The sequence below is a fragment of the Mauremys mutica genome, chromosome 12 (genome assembly GCF_020497125.1).
Source record: "Mauremys mutica isolate MM-2020 ecotype Southern chromosome 12, ASM2049712v1, whole genome shotgun sequence".
In the NCBI taxonomy this organism is placed as follows: Eukaryota; Metazoa; Chordata; order Testudines; family Geoemydidae; genus Mauremys; species Mauremys mutica.
Genome location: NC_059083.1, coordinates 15,869,821 through 15,891,691, shown reverse-complemented (window position 1 = coordinate 15,891,691; position 21,871 = coordinate 15,869,821). Strand labels below are relative to the sequence as shown.

Genomic DNA, 21,871 nt, shown 5'->3' with positions numbered 1-21,871 from the left:
TCCCAGCTTCTGGCAAACAGAGGCTAGGGACACCATCCCTGCCCATCCTGGCTAGTAGCCATCGACAGATCTATGTTGGCGAGGAGTGTGAAAAAATCATACACCCCCATGACAACCTAGCTATCCTGGCAAAAAATCCCAGTGTAAGCACAGCTAGTGCGTCTGTGGGCTTAGCAAATGTCCTTCCCGGAGGTGGTTTAGCCATTTCAGCAGATCTCCTTCTGTTGGCTTAAGCTGCGTCTCCACTGGGACACTCTGCCAGCAGAGAGATACCAATGGCCAAGGCTCTGCAGTGTAGACAAGCCCATTAACTCTGAAGGACTGTCCATGGTAAGGACATTTAAGAGGCATTTCCCCTGTATGGATTTGCTGATGGCTGGCACAATCAGATCCCGAGTTATAGCTGCTCTAGGGTGATCAGACAGCAAGTGTGAAAAATTGGGACATAGGTAGGGGGGTTAATAGGCACTTATATAAGACAAAGCCCCAAATATCATGACTGTGCCTATAAAATTAGGACATCTGGTCACCCTAAGCTGCTCCCACATTCAAGGTTTCTGGGCCATGTGAAGTCTCTGATGCGTGGTAAGGTTTGAACTCTGATTGAAACGTTTCCCACAGTCGAGGCATTTATAGGGTTTCTCTCCAGTGTGGGTTCTTCTGTGCCTAATAAGGGTTGAGTTCTGATGGAAGCTTTTCCCACAGTCAAGGCATTTATAGGGTCTCTCCCCCGTGTGGATTCTCCGGTGCGAAATAAGGGTGGAGCTGTCGCTGAAACTTTTCCCACAGTCCAAACATTTATACGGTTTCTCTCCCGTATGGAAGATCTGATGTTTAATAAGCTGTGAGCTCCAGTCAAAACTTTCCCCGCAGTCTAAGCATTTATAGGGTCTCTCTCTTGTGTGGATTCTCTGGTGCGAAATGAGGTTTGAGCGGCAAATGAAACTTTTCCCACAGTCCGTGCACGTGTAGGGCCTCTCTCCCGTGTGCAGTCTCTGGTGCGTCATGAGATCTGAGCTCTGATTGAAGTTTTCGCCACAGTCGGGGCATTTGTAGGGCCGGTCTCCCGTGTGGAGTCTTTGATGCGTGATAAGGTTGGAGCTCTGATTGAAGCTTTTCCCGCACTCGATACACTTATAGGGTCTCTCTCCTGTGTGGATTCTCCGATGAGAAATCAGATTGGAGGTTTGACTGAAGCTCTTCCCACACTCCGTACATTTATAGGGTTTCTCTCCCGTGTGGGTTCTCCGATGAGAAATCAGGTTTGAGCTCCGATTGAAGGTTTTCCCACACTCAGTGCATGTGTTTTTTCTATCTTCCGCATGGATTCTCTTCTGGGCTGAGGTTTCCTTGAGGCTTTTATATCCTTCCTCGCAATTAAGAGTCTTAGCCACTCTTTTCCTCGGTTGGTTGCCCAGCCGCTTCTTTGACTTGTGCTGTTTCCCCCAGATTTTTCCCTGCTCGCAACTCTGGGGAAAATTCCCCTTGGATCTTTCCGACAAGGTGCCCTGAGATGCCACTTGCTCAGGACCTTCCCGCTGTAGATTCTCCTCCTTTTTGTCATTCTCCATCCCATCACCGACTGGAATAAAGAGAAAGAATTCAGACATGAATCATTCCCCGTGCTGGGGTGAAAGGAAAGAACGAGGAAGAGTGAAGTGGGGAAACACAACAAGTGTTGGGGAAATTGAGAAAAGGTGTAATTTATTGAACCATCTGTAATTGTCCCTTCTCTGAAGTGGGCACCAGGAGCTCCATGATCCATTATAACTGGGTTACATCTCCACATCATCCAAGCACAGAGGGGACGATGTGTGTGAAAGACAGAGAGAAAGTAGTAGTGGTAGAAGAAGAGCCATCACTCTTGAAAGATGAGGAAGAATAACCCTGTTGTGGTCGATCCCAGAGCAGGGGAATGAGATCCTACATCTGTCAGCCAGGGTGGGTGTGTGGGAAGCCAACCGTGACATCCACCATGATGATACAATTGATTAGGCCACGCTGATGACTGCCTAGGAAGGAGAACTGCGGAAAGGGATCTGGGGGTCACAGAGGATCACAAGCTAATTATGAGTTAACAGTGTAACCCTGTTGCAAAAAAAGCAAACAGCATTCTGGGATGTATTAGGAGGAGTGCTGTAAGCAAGACATGAGAAGTAATTCTTCTGCTCTACTCCACACTGATACAGCCTCACCTGGAGTATTGTGTCCAGTTCTGGGCACCACATTTCGGGAAAGATGTGGACAAATTGGAGAAAGTCCAGAGAAGAGCAACAAAAATGATGAAAGGTCTAGAAAACATGACCTATGAGGGAAGATTGAAAAAATTGGATTTGTTTAGTCTGGAGAAGAGAAGACTAAGAGGGGACATGATAACAGTCTTCAAGTACATAAAAGGTTGTTACAAGGAGGAGGGAGAAAATTTTTTCTCCTTAACCTCTGAGGATAGGACAAGAAGCAATGGACTTAAATTGCAGCAAGGGAGGTTTAGGTTGGACATAAGGAAAAACTTCCTGTCAGAGTGGTTAAGCACTGGAATAAATTGCCCAGGGAGGTTGTGGAATCTCCATCGTTGGCGATTTTTAAGAGCAGGTTAGACAAACACCTGTCAGGGATATTTAGTCCTGCTGTGAGTGCAGGTCCCTTTGCGTCCTATGACACCTGCTGGCCACAGCCCTGACATGGGTGAGATGAGGCAGAACTGGGGGAAGCTCATTCGCAACATGTTTGTGGGAGTCTCCGCTTTTTGCTTCACTCTCTGATGGCTTCTGTGTCAGTTTGATTGATTCCTCATCTGTTCGGGCACCTCTCGTGATTTCCCTTTCCTTAAAGCCCTGGAGATCTGGGACCCACGGCTCTTCCCCTCGTTCCAGCCGGGCGATCAGGCCAGGTTGGGGGGATGGGGAATCCTGCTCAGGGGGTGAAATCAGACAAGATCAGGGTGTGTCAAGCATTGGGAGAGTGTTTGTCACAAAGAACATTCCTCCTTCTTAACCTGGCCCTGCTCTGGGCTGGTGGGACGTGGAATCTGAACGGAGCGGAGCAAGGTTCCTAAAAGTGTGGGGGGGGCACCAATTTCTGACCCATGGCCCTGCCCCCGAGCTGTCCCTTCCCCCTGAGGCCCCACCCCTTCCCTTGAGGCCCTGCCCTGCCCCACCCCTTCTCTTCAAGCCCCATCCTCGCACCACCCATTCCCCTGAACCCCTGCCCTCATATCACCCCCTTATGCCAGAGCCCCCACGCTGCCTCTTCCCCCAAGACCCCGCCTCCTGCTTGCTCCTCTCCGCCCCCTCTCACCCCGTTGCTCACCCTTATGGCCAGTAAAAAGTGGGAGGGCATAGCCCCCTGGCCGCCTCTGTTCTGGCGCCCCGACCATGGTCACAGCCCCCTTGGGACGGGAAGGGGGGCAGATGTGCCTTTGACAGATTTGGAGCTGCTCTGTAAAAAGTTATGAATATTATATGTTCTCTTTTTCTGACCGTTGTAAGGGTGGTGGCTGCAAGCCGACAAGGGGTGAATTGAAGGAAGGCTTGGCTGCAGGTACACAGGAAGAGGGTGACTTCAGATAACCACCCTTTGCACTCAAGATACGCTTGTGACAGAGTGCTGGAGGCTAACAAGCGATCACTTAGGCACCCATAGGTGCTGACTTTTGGTTTTCCCCAGGCGTGCTCCGCCCTGAAGCCCTGCCCCCTCCCCTGAGGCCCCGCCCTCGCTCTGCCCCTCCCCTGACACCCCACCCTTGCCCGCCTCTTCCTGCCCTCGCTCCACCCCTCCCCCGAGGCCCCCGCCCGCCCATCATTCACTGCTCTCAGCCCTCCCCCAAGCGCCTCCCCCAGCATCCAAACAGCTGATCTGCAGTGCCGCTGAACAGCTGATCTGCAGTGCCGCTGAACAGCTGATCTGCAGTGCCACTGAACAGCTGATCTGCAGTGCCGCTGAACAGCTGTGGCTGATGGATGCTGAGCACCCACTATTTTTTTTCCGTGGGTGCTCAGCGCTGTCGGCGCCTATATAGGCACCCATTTGTTCCCCAGGAGAAGACTGATTGGGGAATACGCGGCTAATTAGCCAGTGAGTCTGGGTACTGATGAACCAATTAGCCACCCATAGAGGGCTAGGAAAGAAGACACAGGAAGGCCGTGGAGGTGGAGAGGGGCAGATGGGATGCTCCGTGGGGTTGAGATGAAACTCCGTTTGGTTTTCAGGAGGCTGTTTGCAGTCACAGTATTCGCTGCTGCTCACCAGTTCCCGAAGGGAAGAACCGCGGGCCTATTTCTAACCCCCAAGAGCCCAGAGCCCTGCCCAGGGATGGAGCTAGTCCTGGGAAGGGAGGGGAAGAGGGATTCTGTGTGTGAATAAGAATTCAGACAGGCAGGTCAGGACAGTTCTTCTGACACCTTGAGATCTGGAGGGGATGGGAATAAATGAGCATCACTGGGTTTCGGACTCCTCCGTCCTATGGGACGGGGTGTGGAGATCTGTCTCTCTCACTCTAGATCTGAGGATTATCAGGCCCATGCCCCTGAACCTGAAGTGGCCAGGGAAGACCAGGAGAAGAAGCTGATCTGGCCACATCCCAAACCCCTCAGCTTCCAATAACCAAGTCTACAGGAACCCCTTACCCGGCGAGGCCACCGTCTCGTAGTTCTCCTGCATGATGTCCTGTAGAGGGTTCTCTGACCGGGGTCCAGCAGAGCCCCCTGCCCCTGGGTGAAATACACAGCCACCTCCTCGAAGGTCACCGGCTCCTGGAACAACAAGAGTCCCCCACTCAGCACCTGCTGCCCCAGCCACAATCCCACTAGTCACAAGGGAGGAGGCCCATAAAATGGAAGCTCTGCAGGGGGAGAGAATAGCAGAATCCCACCCCCACCCTGCTCTGAGCAGCCAGGAGGCGTCAGGATGGGGAGAAAGAGAGAGCCCCTTGTCCCCCGCAGCCGATGGTGAAGGGCCTTCCCGTTTATCACACACCTACTAGCCACAGGCTGATACAGGAAGTGGAGCCTGCGGAGAACTGGGAATACCAATCATACCATATTTCCTCTCATACATGAGCATCTTCACCTCCTCTTATTTATCACCTAGGCTCCTCGCGTTAGAAGATAGACAATTTTTTTTTAACAAGTGTTACTTATGTGTCTCTTTGCACTTGGATTTGTCAGACCTATGATGACTTGAGGCTGGTTTACAAGCTTGGGTATTGGTACCATGATTGCCCTGTTATCCCCCTCCCACTTCCTGGTTAGTTTAAACCCCTCACGGTTGTTCTATCAGTTCATCTGGCACCCAGGAGTTCGGTGACCCTATCGCTGAAAGAGAGGCTGTCAGACCCGTACAGCCTCCGCTCTCCATAGTCTGCGCTGTGACTGCTAGTGCGGACGCATGGGTGTGACTCAGTATCATATCGCCTCTGTATAAATCCATGGTACGCCCACATCTGGAATACTGCGTGCAGCTGTGGTCGCCCCATCCTCAAAAAGATATATTGGAATTGGAAAAGGTTCCGAAAAGGGCAACAAAAATGATTAGGGGTGTGAAACGTCTCCCGTATGAGGAGAGATTAATAAGACTGGGACTTTTCAACTTGGAAAAGAGACAACTAAGGGAGGATATGATAGAGGGCTATAAAATCGTGACTGGTTTCGAGAAAGTAAATAAGGAAGCGTTATTTACTCCTTCGCATAACACAAGAACGAGGGGTCACCAAGTGAAATTAATAGGCAGCAGGATTAAAACAACCAAGAGGAAGTATTTTTTTCACACAACGCACAGTCAACCCGTGGAACTCCTTGCCAGAGGATGTTGTGAAGGCCAAGACTATAACAGGGTTCAAAACAGAACTAGATAATTTCAGGGAGGGTAGGTCCATCAATGGCTATTAGCCAGAAGCTGAGAATGGGCAACAGGGGATGGATCACTTGATGATTCCCTGTTCTGTTCATTTCCTCTGAAGCACCTGGAACTGGCCATTGTCAGAAGACAGGACACTGGGCTGGATGGATCTTTGGTCTCACCCAGGATGGCCGTTCTTATGTTCCCCCCTCACCTTGCATTGTTACCACTCAGGAAGGGGAAGGGATTCGCATCCTTCTTGAAATAGGACACGCAATGCAGTGACTTGTGGAGGGAAGCCAGATAAGCATCAACGAACTATCAGAAACTAAAACCACTGGGGGAAAATTAATGCAAATTCCAAATTTCCTAAATGAGTCTGTAAAAATACCACCCTTTCTGGTGAAAATTGCATACCCGGGGTTAAAGAAGCCCAGCAAGCAAAGAACTGAAAATTGTAAAAAGGGGGAAGGAATTGAAGGACTTTGAAACCTACCAGCGTCTCCAGGTGGAAGGTGGGTGACGGCTGATAAGACAGGCCTGTGTGTCAGCTGTTTGTTACACTGCTGGGGAGTTCAGTTTAGGTCCTGCTTTCTGCTTAAAGGTGGAAGTCTTCTAATCACTCTAAAATCCGCATGGGTATTCGGATTGTCTTGAAATTTGCTGTGCGGCATGGAAACGTGGGGGCGGCTTAGTGACCTACATTTACGGTTGTTTGATTATGTGGTTCCTGAGATACATCTCCCCCACCGCCAATAAAAGTTTTTCTTAAGGTTCGGGGATTCTACCAGCATTTTTTTTTTTGCACAGCCTAGGGATCAAACCAGGCCTCTGCTCTGACACAAAGGTGTCCTTCACTTGAGAGCTACTTCAGCAAGTGCATGACGTCCACTACCCCCCTTTGGGTCAGCAACACTGAAAATTGTATTCACCAAAGACTGTCTAATAAGCACCTACCTAACCGCTCACACGGCGCATTCACGCCGGTTTATTCCAGCTCCTTCAGAACAGCTGTAACCGTCACGGGGCTGCATCAATTGGGGTGACTGGAGACTTGTATTGTCCGGTGCAGCCAGCTCCTTATTGGGTTACTGAATTAATAAACAATTAAGTAATTTGTAACTTCAATGTGTAGCACATTCAGTCATGTTCATTTGATCAAATTTCTAAAAAATAAAAAATAATCTGACACTGACGTATTTTTAAATATTGTTGTGGCCTTTGAGGAAGCAACTGGGAGCCACAAATAAGAGAATAAGGAGCCAATTTCAGCCTCCTAACAGTTCTACCAATTAAATACCTACCCCAGTGGCTCGCAACCTTTCCCGAAAACTGTCCCCCTTGCAGGAGGCTGATTTGTCTGGGCAGGGGCGGCTCTACATATTCGACTGCCCCAAGCAGTCATGCGCGGGAGACGCCCCGGAGCCCCGGACCTCCCGCGGGCATGACTGAGGAGGATCCGCTGGTCGCGCGGCTCGGCTGGACCTCCCGCAGCTGCGGACGGTTGGCTGGTCCGGCGGCTCCAGTGAAGCTTCCGCAGTCATGCCTGCGGGAGGTCCACTGGAGCCGCGGGAGGAGCGCCCCCTCCGCAGTCATGCCTGCGGCAGGTCCCGTCGTCCCGGGGCTCCGGTGGACCTCCCGCAGGCATGACTGCGGCAGGTCCACCAGCCCAGCCTGCCGCCCCTGCCGGCAAATGCCGCCCCACGCGCGTGCTTGCCGCGCTGGGGTCTGGAGCCGGCCCTGTGTCTGGGGTACCCCCAAGTTTCCCCTCACTTAAAAACGACTTGCTCACAAAATCAGACATGAAAATACAAAAGAGGCCCAGCCACTAATCCTGAGAAATTGCTGCCGTTCTCATTTTTACCATAGAATTGTAAAATAAACCACTTGGAATAGAAATCTTGTATTTCCATTTCAGTGTATTGTCTATAGAGCAGGATAAACCAGTCACGATCTGTGTGAGAGTTTAGTTTGTCCTGACTTCGCTGGTGCTTTCTATGGAGCCTGTTGTAACACTAGGCAAATATCTAGATGAGTTGAATTCCCCAATGGAAGGCGTCTGCGTACCCACAGGGGAACATGTACCCCCGTTTGAGAACCACTGGCCTAGCCCATGTGTTTGAAACCCTCTGGGCTTCGGCTTCTACTCGGTTTTCCCACATGTGCCTGTGGACTTGGGTGCTAATTCCATTGTTTCCGCCACTCAATTACAATGCTTTCTTCAGCGTTATTCTGAACGGAAGGCAGGGGCCAGGCCTGCCCCATAACAAGGTTTAGCCCAACCCATAACAGCATTTACACCTTAATCAACTCAAAGTCACCTCTCGATTTTCTTTTCGATAAGCTGACAGGTTAAGCTCCTCAAGGGCAGGTCTACACTGAGAGCGCTGCATAGACACCATTGCAGCACTTTAATGAAGACGCTCTAAGTGGACAGAAGAGAGCTCTCCCTTTGCCTTAGTTAACCCACTTCTGCAAGAGGTGGAAACTAAGAAGCTCTCCCACCGACATAGTGCTGTGTACACAGGGGCGAGGTCGGTATAATCACGTTGATTGGGGGGGATGGATTTTTCAGCCTCTGAGTGACAGAGTAAAGAACATAAGAAAGGCCGTACTGGATCAGACCAATGGTCCATCTCGCCCAGTGTCCTGTCTTCCAATAGTGGCCAATGCCAGGTGCCCCAAAGGGAATGAACAGAACAGGTCATCATCAAGTGATCCATCCCTTGTCGCCCATTTGCAGCTTCTGGCAAACAGAGGCTAGGGACACCTGCCCATCCTGGCTAATAGCCATTGATGGACCTATCCTCCATGAACTTACCAGATTCTTTTTTGAACCCTGTTGTAGTCTTGGCCTTCAAAACATTCTCTGGCAAGGAGTTCCACAGGTTGACTGTGCATTATACCAACAGAGGTGTGTAGTGTAGACCAGACCTAAGACTCTTGCTATAAAGCATGTTCTCTGGCTGCTGAATCTTTTCTGCACGCCTTTCCAATTTTGTCAACATCCTTTTTAATATGTGGACACCAGAATGGCAGGCAGTATTCTGGTACCGGTCTCACCAATGTTGCAGAAAGGTAAAATCACTTTCCTATTCCTACTCACTGCTATTTAAACATCCAAGGATCGCATTAGCCCTGTGTGCCACAGCATCACACTGGGAGCTCATGTTGAGTTCCTTGTCCACTACGACCCCTAAATCCATTCCAGAGACACCGCTTCCCAGGAAACAGACCCCATTCTGTAGGTATGGCCTACACCAGTGGTTCTCAACCAGGGGTACACATACCCCAGGGGGCACGCAGAGGTCTTCCAGGTGGTACATCAACTCATCTCGCTCAGTGTTTCTCAACCTGACGGTTCTGACCCGCAGCGGGATTGCAGGATGGATTATGGGGGGTTGCAAGTGCAGGGCCGGCACTAGGGGTGGCAAGCAGGGCAATTGCCCAGGCCCCCACAAAGCTAAGTTACACATTTCAGCTCCAGGTGGCAGGGCTCGCGCAAAATCTAGGAGCCAGGGTGGGTACGTAATATCTCTTATTGGATAAACTTCTGTTGGTGAAAGAGACAGAGCTGTTGAAGCACTGACGTTGAAGCGCTCTGCGTAAGCTCGAAAGCTTGTCTCCGTCACCAACAGAAGCTGGCCCCCAAAAAGTTATCCTCACCCACCTGGACTTACTGAGCTAGGCCCTACACAAACACAGAACAGACCTCTGCCCTTTGTGCCTTTGAAAATCACCCCCTAAAATCCTAGTGTAGACAAGGCCTTTAAAAATATAATGACAGAATCAAATAACATAACAAAATCATGAGCTAGCAGGCTTTGTCCCTTTGTAGCTTGCTTATAAAAAGAGATTTTGGAGTCGTGGATATTTCCCTGAAAACAGCCGCTCAATGTGCAGCGGCAGTCAAAAAAGCGAACAGAATGCTGGGAATCATTAAGAAAGGGATAGATTAGGGGTCGGCAACCTTTCAGAAGTGCTGTGCCAAGTCTTCATTTATTCATTCTGATTTAAAGTTTCGCGTGCTGGTCATACCTTTTAATGTTTTTTAGAAGGTCTCTTTCTATAAGTCTATAATATATAACTAAACTATTGTTGTATGTAAAGTAAATAAGGTTTTTAAAACATTTAAGAAACTTCATTTAAAATTAAATTAAAATGCAGAGCCCCGGACTGGTGGCCAGGATCTGGGCAGTGTGAGTGCCACTGAAAATCAGCTCACGTGCCACCTTCAGCACGCGTGCCATAGGTTGCCTACCCCGGGATAGATAATAGGAGAGAAAATATCACGTTGCCGCTGTATAAATCCATGGTACACCCACATCTTGAACACTGCGTGCAGATGTGGTTGCCCCATCTCAAAAGGGGGGAGGGATAGCTCAGTGGTTTGAGCATTGGCCTGCTAAACCCAGAGTAGTGAGCTCAATCCTTGAGGAGGCCACTTAGGGGTCTGGGGCAAAAATTGGTCCTGCTAGTGAAGGCAGGGGGCTGGACTCAATGACCTTTCAAGGTCCCTTCCAGTTCTAGGAGATTGGCATATCTCCAATTATTACCTTTATTACCTAAAAAAGATACACCTCTACCTCGAGATAACGCGACCCGATATAACACGAATTCGGATATAACGCGGTAAAGCAGCGCTCCAGGGGGGCAGGGCTGCGCACTTCGGAGGATCAAAGCAAGTTCAATATAACGCGTTTTCACCTATAACGCAGCAAGATTTTTTGGCTCCTGAGGAGAGCATTATATCGGGGTAGAGGTGTATATTGGAACTGGAAAAGGTTCAGAAAAGGGCAACAAAAATGATGAGGGGTTTTGAACGGCTTCCGTATGAGGAGAGATTAATAAAACTGGGACTTTTCAGCTTGGAAACGAGATGAATAAGGGGGGATAGGGTAGAGGTGTGTAAAGTCATGTGTGGGTTGGAGAAAGTAAATAAGGACGTGTTATTTACTCCTTATACCACAAGAACTAGGGGTCAGCAAATGAAATTAATGGGCAGCAAGTTTTAAACAAACAAACAAACGTAAATATTTCTTCACACAACGCACAGTCAACCAGTGGGACTCTTTGCCAGAGGATGTTGTGAAGGCCAAGACACTAACAGGGTTAATAAAAGAACTAGCTACATTCCTGGAGGATAGGTCCATCAGTGGCTATTCGCCAGGATGGGCAGGGATGCAAAACCAAAACCAAAATCATATGCCACTTGGTCAGGCATTAGCTTGCTTATAGAAAGAAAGAGATTTTGGCATTAGCTGACTCTGGAGGCGACTAAAGCAGCTTTGTACAAATTGTTACTCTAATAAACACTGTTAATACAGTGAGGGGGTTCCCAAGCCAGATCCCCAGCCGCTCTCCATCAGCTGTAGCTCCATTGACTTCCCCTGTTATGGAAATTCACCAGCCCGTGGAGTGTGCAAGGCACAGGCGCTTTGCACCCCTACACTGCACAGGGATGTGAAAATTCACTCGTGAAAAAAACATGCACACCCTCCCCCGGCCTAACCCTCTTCCCCTTCCTCGCTCACAGAGGCGTAGTGGGGTGGGGAGGTTTCTTTTCCCTTGGTGCCAAGACTTACTGGGTGCTGTCCCTGCAGGCAGAGGCTGCTGGGCTGGGATCCTCCTGGCTCTGGTCCCAGCTCTGCGGGGAGGGGGGGCGGGGAAGGGGATTTGGGACTCACTCACCCAGACAGCAACAACAAAGAGTTACTGTAGCGACCGGGAGTGCAAGTCACATCACTTCCTGCAGCCGGGCCGGCGTGACCCCCAGCCCAGCTGGCGTCTGGGTCCTAGCGATAAACTACCTCGCACCGCAGCCCAGAGGCGCTGGAACTAGGGGGGTGCCGCACCCCCCCCCCCCGGCAGGGTGACCAGATGTCCTGATTTTATAGGGACAGTCCCAATGGTTGGGTCTTTTTCTCATATAGGCTCCTATTACCCCTCATCCCCGTCCTGATTTTTCACATTTGCTGTCTGGTCACCCTTCCTCCCCGGCTTGAAGTGGTTTCCATCATATCCAGGGTTTGCAGTTTGGTTCAATGGCTCTCAGCCCCCACCATACAAGTTGTTCCAGTGCCCCTGCTGCAGCTCCCCCACCCAGCCCCAAGCCCCCCTGCCTTTTGGGGGGTGCGCGCACACACTCCGACACAGGCAGCCTCTCCCAGCAAATCCCCAGCCTCCTGCAGGGGACCTTAGTCCACGACTCAGAGTCTGGGGGTGATTCACAGGATTCCCCCCGGGGGTTCTGCTTTGGGGGCCCGTGTGCAGAAGGGGATTAAGCCCCTTCTGTGCCCAGCCCAGGGGGGACTTTCTCCGATGGCTGGAACCAGCCCCTGGCTCCGCCGACACCAGCCTCTGAGCCAGAGCCTGGAGGTGATGAAGAGAGACTTGGAGAAAGGGCTGGGGCCAGTGAAAAACTGCTATCTGATGTAATTTGCTACCAATAGCCATTACTGATATTAAACTGCTATTGGACCTAGTCGGCTACTGGTATGGGGGGTAGCAAATTGTAACCAGTAGCAGTTTTTGATATGAAGATTGTTCTTATTTGCTGACATGTCCTAATTTGCTAAAACATGACAGTGGTGTGGGATGGAAGCATAAAGTCCTTGGCTTCCAAAGGACCCTGCCTGGTGCACAGATGTATTGATACCCCTGAATAGAGTGAGGTCATTTAAATGTCATTTCTTTTTGCAGCTTCGTTTCCTGTGTTGACAAAACTAGAGACACAGAGGTCAGTGCTAAAACGACTAGCAAATACTCGCTTGTGCATATTTTCAATAAGGATTATACACATCTGAATCCAATAGCCCATCTGCACAATAACAAAGCTAAAGGATGAAGCGCGAAGAGTAATTCAGGGAATCCAGCAGCAGATAAGACAAGCTGGTGAACTGCTCGGAGACTCTATGTGGTCAGATACCGTGATAACGGATTCGTTGTTTCTGAGGGGGTGTATGTAAAATGTTTCACTGAATCAAGTCTCCTGCAGTAGGTTTACATCAGACAGAGAGGAGTGACAGTGACTAGGCACTGGGATGCCTGTGCCTTTAAGAACCCAGCCCTGTGCCTGTGCCTTTAAGAACCCAGCCCTGGGAAGCCCATGCTGAGAGGTGCTGTCTGTGGGAGGAGGGGGAAAAAAAGCCCCCCTCCCTTCCCATTTTTGCAAACAACTGCTGTCTCAGTCCACCAGGGTAACGGTTCCCCCTCTGCCTCTCCCTGTGCTGGGGTTTTACCCTCTGTCACCCTCTGGCAGTGTCTCTCCCCTGGGCTTAACCCCCCCCCCCATCCCTGCTTCCTGCTGCTTGATCTCCCTCCCCAGCCAATTTCCACCCCTGGGCCCTGGCCACCCCCTCCTCTGATTTGCTCCCTTTGCACCTTTTTAACCCCTGTAAAAAGCAGTCCACAGAGTCTTATGCCAAGTAAGGGCAGGATGAAGGGCAGTGGCCTCAGCAGATGTTACCGAGCATGCTCAGTACACCCCCCCAAGTAGCAAATTAAAACAGAGAGCAGTTTTTCGCACTACACCTGGCAGGACAGTGACTCTGCACAAAGAGCCCCTGCTCCCCCTCTTCTTTGCTCCCCCTGTGTCTCCAAATCCCAGAGCTTCTGCTTGTTCTGAGATGCACAACCCTATGGGAATAGGAATGCCCCGGGCAGAGGGGAAGGAAGAAGCCAGAGACAGCAGACTGAAATAGAGAGCTGAGATGAAAGGGGCAGAAGGAGACGGAAGTAGGGTCAGAGGTTCCCCGTTCCCGCTGCAGCATCCCTGGGCAGATTAACTGTCCTGGGAACAAGCTGAGCAGCAGAGACTGGAAAAGCCAGTTCCTGCCTCTGCTAAGTCGGGGCACTGCGCTGCCCTGGGGGGAAAATTTCAGGGGTGATTCCCCAGAGCGGGTCCTTTGGTTCAGCCGTTTTCCCGCATTTAGCTCGGAGACTCTAGGCTTGTCGACACTACAGGGCCAGCGCTGGCCTGCATCACACCCATTGCTCTGCTTACACCCCACCTAACTGAAAAACAGCACAGCCGCCACAGCAGGGGAATCCTTTGTGAGACTTTGTCTTACCAGCAGGAGCACCGCCAGCTTTTTTGGCGCCCTAGGTGGCGGAAGGTCCCGCCCCCAAAATGGCGCCCCCGACAGAGGCGGTGGAAGGTCCCGCCCCCGAAATACCGCCGACGACTGGGGTGGCCGAAGATCCAGCTGCCAGGGTCGCTGCCCCCCAAATGTTAGTGCCCTAGGCGACTGAAGGTCACCTAATGGGTTGTGCTGGCCCTGCTTACCAGATAAAGAAGAACTGCTCACAAGAGATTGGTTCTTGGCCCTACGCTATTTAACATTTTTATCAGTGACGTGGAAGAAAACAGAAAATCATCACTCATAAAATTTGCCGACGACACAACATCTGGGGGAGTGGTAATTAATGAAGTCATTAATTAATGAATTAATGCCACTTGTACAGAGCAATCAGAATTGGGTGCAAGCAAACAATCTGCATTTGAATATGGCTACATGTAAATGTACACATCTAGGAACAAAGAACATAGGCCACACTTAGAGGATGGGAAACTCTGCCCTGGGAAGCAGTGACTCTGAAAAAGATTTGGGGCTTGTGGCGGATAATCAGCGGAACGTAAGCTCCCAGTGTGACTCTGGCCAAAAGAGCTAATGCCATCCTGGGATGTATAAACAGGGGAATCTCAAGTAGGAGCAGAGAGGGTATTTTCACCTCTGTGTTTGGCACTGGCGCGACCGCCGCTGGAATCCTGTGTCCAGTTCTGGTGCCCACAATTCAAGAAGGATGTTGATAAACTGGAGAGGGTTCAGAGAAGAGCCACGAGAACGATTAAAGGATTAGAAAACCTGCTTTATCGACTCCAGGAGCTCAATCTATTTAGCATAACAAAGAGAAGGCTAAGGGGTGGTTTGATCGCAGTCTATAAGTACCTACCTGGGGACCAAATATTTAATAACAGACTCTTCAATCTAGCAGAGAAAGGTATAACGTGATCCAATGGCTGGAAGTTGAATCTAGACACATTCAGACTGGAAATACGGTGTACATTTTGAACAGCGAGTGTTTTTGGGATAGCCTTCAAGACGTTCCCCAAGAACTCAGTTCGACTCCAGTTTTGTCACTCAAGTTTCTTTATTTGGCATAGAGCAAAGCTATGCTGAGTTGATCAGACTCAAACAGAAGGACCCCCCCCGCGGATGTCGGCAGGTTCCGGAGCAGAAGGACCCCCTGCTGCCGAAGTGCTGCCAAAGACCTGGAGCGGAAGAAGCTCCGGGGCCCCGGGCCCCGCAAGAGTTTTCCGAGGCCCCTGGAACAAGTGAAGGACCCCGCTCCAGGAGCCCCGAAAAATTCTCGTAGGGGCCCCTGTGGGGCCCGGGGCAAATTGCCCCACTTGCCCCCCGCCATCTGGACGGCCCTGGGGGTGGGTACAGGGTATACCACACATCCAAAGTTACACCGAAACTGCCTTCCTTTAGATACATTTACATATTGCATTACATTTGGTATACATTGCATCCCACTATACACTGCATACATGTGCTTTAAAAGCAACCCAGCATCAATAAAATAAAATCAGTCAGTAAACATAAGGAGCGAAGCCCAATCACCAAAATTCCATTCAAAAGTGCCATCCACATTCTGTTGTGTTTTTTTTTAACAGTTTATGAATGATAAATAATGAAGCTACTTTAAAGGGTGCAGTGGGCATTCAAACACATGTCAAAACCGCCAAATCCTATCCAAAAGTTCTGCTTAACTGTACTGTAAAATAAATGTTACTAAGAAAGTAAAAACAAAAACTATGTAGGAAAGGTTTGAAAACTAAAAAAAAAAAGCAAACTGAAACGCCTGAAACTAAAAACAAGTCCAAATAGTTTAGGGTTAAAGCCTATTAAAAATATTACACAAAAATATTCAGTTTATTTATGTGTCTGTGTTACTAAATTTTACCAATCTGCATAAAAAATTATGCCCACTAAAATGTGGTGAAGTATCATTAAAAAACAGATAAAATAACTTTCTTAACAAAAATGTATACTTTAAAATTTTAAAATATACTGCCAAAACATAAAACTGCCAAGGCAGGGAGGGGGATGGCAGGCAAGCACCCTCCCCCCCCAAACTGTTCAAAATTAGTATGATACTCTAAAACCAAACTGACATCAATAACCAAGCATTTCAACAGAAAATACTGTAAGCAAAGTACTGGAGCCATTAAATAGGAAAAAAACCCTCCTTAATAAAGCTTTATTATAATATACATAATGTTGTCATTGCTTTTAAAAAGTTATAAAATGAAGTCGATATGTTCTAATAACATGTGCAAAAGACATGCTATACAAAATAAAAGCAGCCTTAAGTAAAATGAAGCAAAAAAACCTTGGCCTCTTTGGTCACCAAAAATGTTAAAAATTTAATACAATAAAAATGACAACAGTTGGTGCAAAATAATAATAATAATAATAATAAAAAAAAAATCAACAAGGGTCTGATAGCAGGAAGATAAATGTAAAACCACTGGAACTGATGTGGTATTTAAAAAAATGTTTAATTTCCCTAATCAAATACTGTTAGAAAACAACACAAAGTCTAAAACCTCCCAGACTTGTTCTGCTGTTTGCATCTGGGAAACTTACACAGGCAGGTGTAACATCTTACAGACAAAATTGCCAGCACAAGGGTTTGCTTTGGGAAAAGAGGCTCCAAATTGCACAGCAGGGTTAAAACACATGTTAGTAACGGAAAAATTGCCTATGCTAGTGATAACAAACATTGTCTGGGGGCTAAAAAGGATCCCTTCTGGCATGGACTCAGGAAATGTTAATTGAATTGACCTATGTTCTGTTTCACACCTAAATGTCTTGTGGTAATGAAAGGAAAGTAAGAGAGAGAGAGAGAGAGAGAGAGAGAGAGAGAGAGAGAGAGAGAGAGAGTGTGTGTGTGTTAGTGTTACCAGGGTTGGGTTTTTTTATAATGAAATTAAAATAAAAGCAAAATTAAAATGACAAAAAATGCTTTAAAGGCAAAGCAAGTTTCTAATGTGGAATTACACCCTGGTGGGCTGTACCAAAAAGGTAAACTTCCACCTCCGAGTTAGTACTTTAAGCCTAGTGTTAATGGTGGTTCAAATAATTTAGCCTTAAAATTGTGTTGCTAAGTAGTCCACTGCAAGAAACAAACACAAAAATCCTAAAATATAATGCAACTAAAACAAAGAACTAGATACGTTCACGGAGGATAGGTCCATCAATGGCTATCAGCCAGGATGGGCAGGGATGGTGTCCCTAGTCTCTGTTCGCCAGAAGCTGGGAGTGAGCGACGGGATGGATCACTTGATGATTCCGTTCTGTTCATTCCCCTCTGTGGCACCTGGCATTGGCCACTGTTGGAAGACAGGATACTGGGCTAGATGGATCTTTGATTTGACCCAGTGTGGCCGCTCTTATGTAAATACTAATATAAAAAAGAAAAACAAAAGCAGTGGAACTGACTTAACATGAGTAATTGAACATGGCTCAGGCCTAATTTCTCAGGTGACAGGATTAGGGAGGTAAATAAATCAGCAGGCTGGAAGCAGAATGTTTGTATGAGCCAACAAGCGGGAACCCCTAGAGAACCATCTACAAGGGACACAAGAACAATGGGTAAGAGATGCCTGGATCATAAAATGAGGTAAAGAGTAAGTCATCCAATAACAGTGCGTGGATTGAGCATGCTGTACAGGGATTGGTTCCTACAAAGTGAGCAGCCAATCCCAAAACAGGTGATGCAATGTGTAGCGAATGCCGGGTAATGGGTAAATGTCTACAAGGGAAGAGGTTTGCTGTTTAAGTACGGGTGACGGGTTCGTCCTCCACCTGCCCTCTACGCTTGAGTCTGATCAACTCAGTAGAGCTTTGCTGTGTGCCAGATACAGGAACCAAAGCGACCAGACGGGAGTGGAACGAAGTTCTTGGGGAACCAAGCGCAACAGAAGCAGGTCTAAAGGCTTCATAGGGAAAATGCACAGGGGTGGTAGCTGTTACCACCTGACCTCCCCTTTGCATGGTTGGTTTGATTTTATTCGGCATGACTGCATCGAGTTCTGCTGTTCTAACCGGGTTTTATTATTGAATCAAGCACATGTAACACTTTAATGTATTACTTTTAAAAAGACTTTTGAACATTTTTACAAGTTTTAACTGTTTAAGTTTTTTAACTCTGCAGTGTTAATTTGTGCAAAAACGTGACTGTTTTTATTTAATTTCTTATGTTTTTAAAGTGACACATTTTGTAGCCAATTTTCTTTTGGCAACTTTAAGCTTATTTTGGGGTGTTTTTTTTGCACTTTTTTGTTTAGCTTCATACACTTTACCTGCAAAGCTGTACTTACTAAATACAGTTTCTGAAGGACAGCTGCTTTCTACCTTGGATCTAAGGTAACAGTTAACAAGCTTGTGTGTGTGGGGGGGGGGGGGTTATTATTGTTATTTGAAAATGTTAATTTAGTTTGTTTTTCCTCCCTACAACTTTGATTTGCTTGTTATGCTTTTTACATTTATTTGGTAAGGTGGCACCTTGTGTTTGTGACGTTTTAGCCACTAGAAATAATCCTTGTGAAACTGCAGCCTTGATTTGGGCTTTTCTTTTTTTTTTTTTGCTTTATTAGAAAAACAACAAGAAGATCCTATTTTTTATGGCTGCAGATGTGTCCTAGCTTTTAACATTTTATTGGCACTCAACAGACTTCTGCTGTGCTTTGCCCAGCATTCTTTTACATACGTCTAGAAAGTACCTTTCAAATATTGTTACAACTTTTACTTTAATTTAAAACTGCTTTGCCAGGCTGCATGGCACGCACTTTACAGATCCCTTCTTTGCTCTTTCAGACCATTATTTTCTTCCTCAACATTTTTTACCTAAGGGTTAATTCTTTTACTTCTCTACACTGGGCTTTTATTTTTAGGATAACTCTCTGCAATAAGTTTTTTGCCTTTTTTGGGGGTTGCGTTTGTTATTTAGCACTATTCAGTGACATTCCTTTTCCACCCAGACCCAATTTCTCCCTAATACCTATCTGGGAGTCTATAGGGTCCACCTTTGGATTTAACTTAGTTCCCCAATGACCCAGAAATCTCTTCAAATTTAAGCCCTACCAATGCCATTGCTAAAGTGCTGGGTTGTGATCCTTGACAGTAAAGCTAGACAGGTAATAAATGATACCTTACCTGCTCCACGTGACTGGATCCGATCCGAGCCACTGCATCAGTACAATGGAGAAGCCTTTGAAGCCTCTTCCACTTGATTCCCCCAAGAACTCAGTTCAACTCCAGTCTAATCACTCAGGTTTCTTTATTTGGCATAAAGCTACGCCAAGTTAATCAAACTCAAACGTGGGTACTGGGCATACCACGCATCTGAAGTTACACAACCTCCCCTTTCTTTACATACATTTACACATTACGTTACATTCCCTATACGTTGCATTACATGCTGTATAATTGGCTTGGTTACTTTGCAAAGACCAATCCCTGTGCAGCATGCTCTGTCCAGTCAGCTTTCCTCTTTACCTGTCTTTACGCTCCTGACTTTTCTTGTCCATTGTTATCTTGTTCTTAGTAAATGTTTCCCTGGGTGTTCTCCCTCTTATCTTAACTAGCTCAGACATTCTGTCTTTTAGCTTAGAGCAGGTCTACTCTTAAACTGCTGTGCCGCACCCCTGGAGTGCTTTAATGAAGACGCTCTATGCTGAGGGGAGAGAACTCTCCCGTTGGCTTAGTTAATCCACCTCCGTGAGAGGTGGTAGTGATGTTGGCAGAAGCTCTCCCACCAAAACAGCACTGTCTACACTGGTGATTAGGCTGGTATATAACTCAGGGGTGTGAATTATTCAACCCCCAGACATGTAGATATGACAAAGTAATTCTGTAGTGTGTAGACTTGCTGTTAGTGACTCATTTACACCGCTACCTTGATATAACGCCACCCGATATAACACGAATTTGGATATAACGCTGTAAAGCAGTGCTCAGGGAGGCAGGGCTGCACACTCTGGTGGATCAAAGCAAGTTCAATATAACACGGTTTCACCTACAATGTGGTAAGATTTTTTAGCTCCCAAGGACAGCGTTATATCGAGGTAGAGGTGTAGTTATCTTAGCCCAAACATTCAGTTTTCAGTCTACTGATCTAGTTACCTCCCTAATCCTGTCTTCCAAAAATTAAAGCCTCCCTAATGACTCGTGTTCAAGCCAAGCCTACAAGAGTAACTAACCACTGGCGCAATTTACCAAAGGCCATGGTGGATTCTCCATCGCTGAGAATTTTAAAATCAAGATTGGAGAGTTTTGCTAAAAGGTTCTGCTCCAGGAATTCTTTGGGGGAAGTTCTCCGGCTGGTGCAATACAGGTGGTCAGACAAGATGATTACAATGTTCTCTCCTGGCCTTGGAATCTATCAACCCCACTACCCAAATCCAGGGTGTAATTTGTGCCAGGGCTGAGCCCTGGCACCGCTGAGCCTGGCAGTTCAGAGCCCCAGCACCTCTGGGCCGGGCAGTTCAGAGCCCCAGCACCTCTGGGCTTGTTGTGTCAATTATTAAAGTAAAAACATGCCCTTGAGCCCCGACACCTCTTTCATTACAAATTAAGCACTGCCTAAGCCCCCCACATTCACGCATCTCAATCAGCAGCTCTAACCTTCTCCTTGTCACCCTGTGTCCTTGGTAAGCGTGGAGGGGCTACGGGGAGGTGGTGGGGTTGTGAGGGATGCCTGGAGGCCATACTCAGATCACAGAGGGTCCTGGGTCTCTGGAGCACTCCAGATTTAGGCACCCAAATTGCAATTTTTGGCACCATTGCGATCCACCAACCCCCCACCTGGCTGCCAATTAGCATGCACCTAAACTCACCAGGCACCGAAATTTTTGCTGTAAAAGTGCACTGGGTATGCACTCTGCTGCCTCAGGCAAGCACCAGGTGCCCGTCTCATACCTAAGCCTCAATATGATCTCCCAGCCAGCCAAAGCTAGGTGGAGCCCTCCCAGAACAGTTGTATAGACTCTGATCTCTAAAGCCCCAAAGAGTTCAAGGTGTTTATCAACTCTCTGTGTCCAGCATTAAACAGCAATAGGTGGGTTTGGGGATAGTTTTAAACAGAGCCCTTCGTTTCACTCGGTGACTTGGCCAACACCCCAAAGCGTCTCCATTCAAATTGAAAGTTTATTGATTAAACACAAGAAAAGAACAAGAAATCAAAACAGGCCAAAATCAAAATCAGTGGCTATTAGCCAGGATGGGCAGGGATGGTGTCCGTCGCCTGTTGGCCAGAAGCTGGGAATGGGTGACAGGGGATGGATCATTTGATGATCACCTGTTCTGTTCATTCTCACTGGGGCACCTGGCATTGGCCACTGGGCTAGATCAACCTTTGGTCTGACCCAGTATGGCCGTTCTTTTTATGTATGGCCTTGATCTGGAAACTGCAGTTGAGTGATTATACAAAACAAATGTAGAGCTTATCGAAACCTCTCTGCTTCAGAGTCTCCTGTTTTCAGGGCAACCTTTCTTTGCTGAAAGGGAGATGGTTAATTTTAGTCTCAGTCCTGACTGGAATGGCATTCACGTATCCTGTTCTGAACAGAGACAGACAGAGTGGAGGAGAGCCGGGACAGAGAAGATGGGTGAAATATGGCTTTTGTGGATGTTTTTGGACCACTGGTTAGTTACAAGCGGATGCTTTGTCTGGCAAGTGAACCACAATACCAGCTGCTGATCCAGTTAGTTGTGAACTGGTCAGGGCTGTCATCTGATGGCATCTGTTCTCCTTCGACAAGGCAGGTTTGGATGATTGCAATATACTTGACTTCAGGGTTTGACAAGAAGCCAAGAGAGCGAGGTCGGATGAGAGGAAAGAAACAATGGGGCAGAAAATAACACAACAAAGGAAGGGAATAACATACAGGATCTCATGCACCTTCCTGGTGGGCTGAGATTGGGACGTCATGGTAATTAAATGACTTTCAGCACTCACAGGT

At 47.8% G+C, this 21,871-nt stretch overlaps 1 protein-coding gene across 1 annotated transcript in view; it reads right to left on the bottom strand.

Annotated features, from left to right (window-relative positions):
* The window catches only part of LOC123345757 (zinc finger protein 850-like), a 46,736-nt gene continuing 24,865 nt past the window's right edge, over positions 1-21,871 (bottom strand). Inside the window, exon 4 of the mRNA XM_044982807.1 lies at positions 1-1,245. Within this exon, the coding sequence (XP_044838742.1) occupies positions 549-1,245 (697 nt within the window). The 3' untranslated portion in view covers positions 1-548. The remainder of the gene's footprint in view (positions 1,246-21,871) is intronic.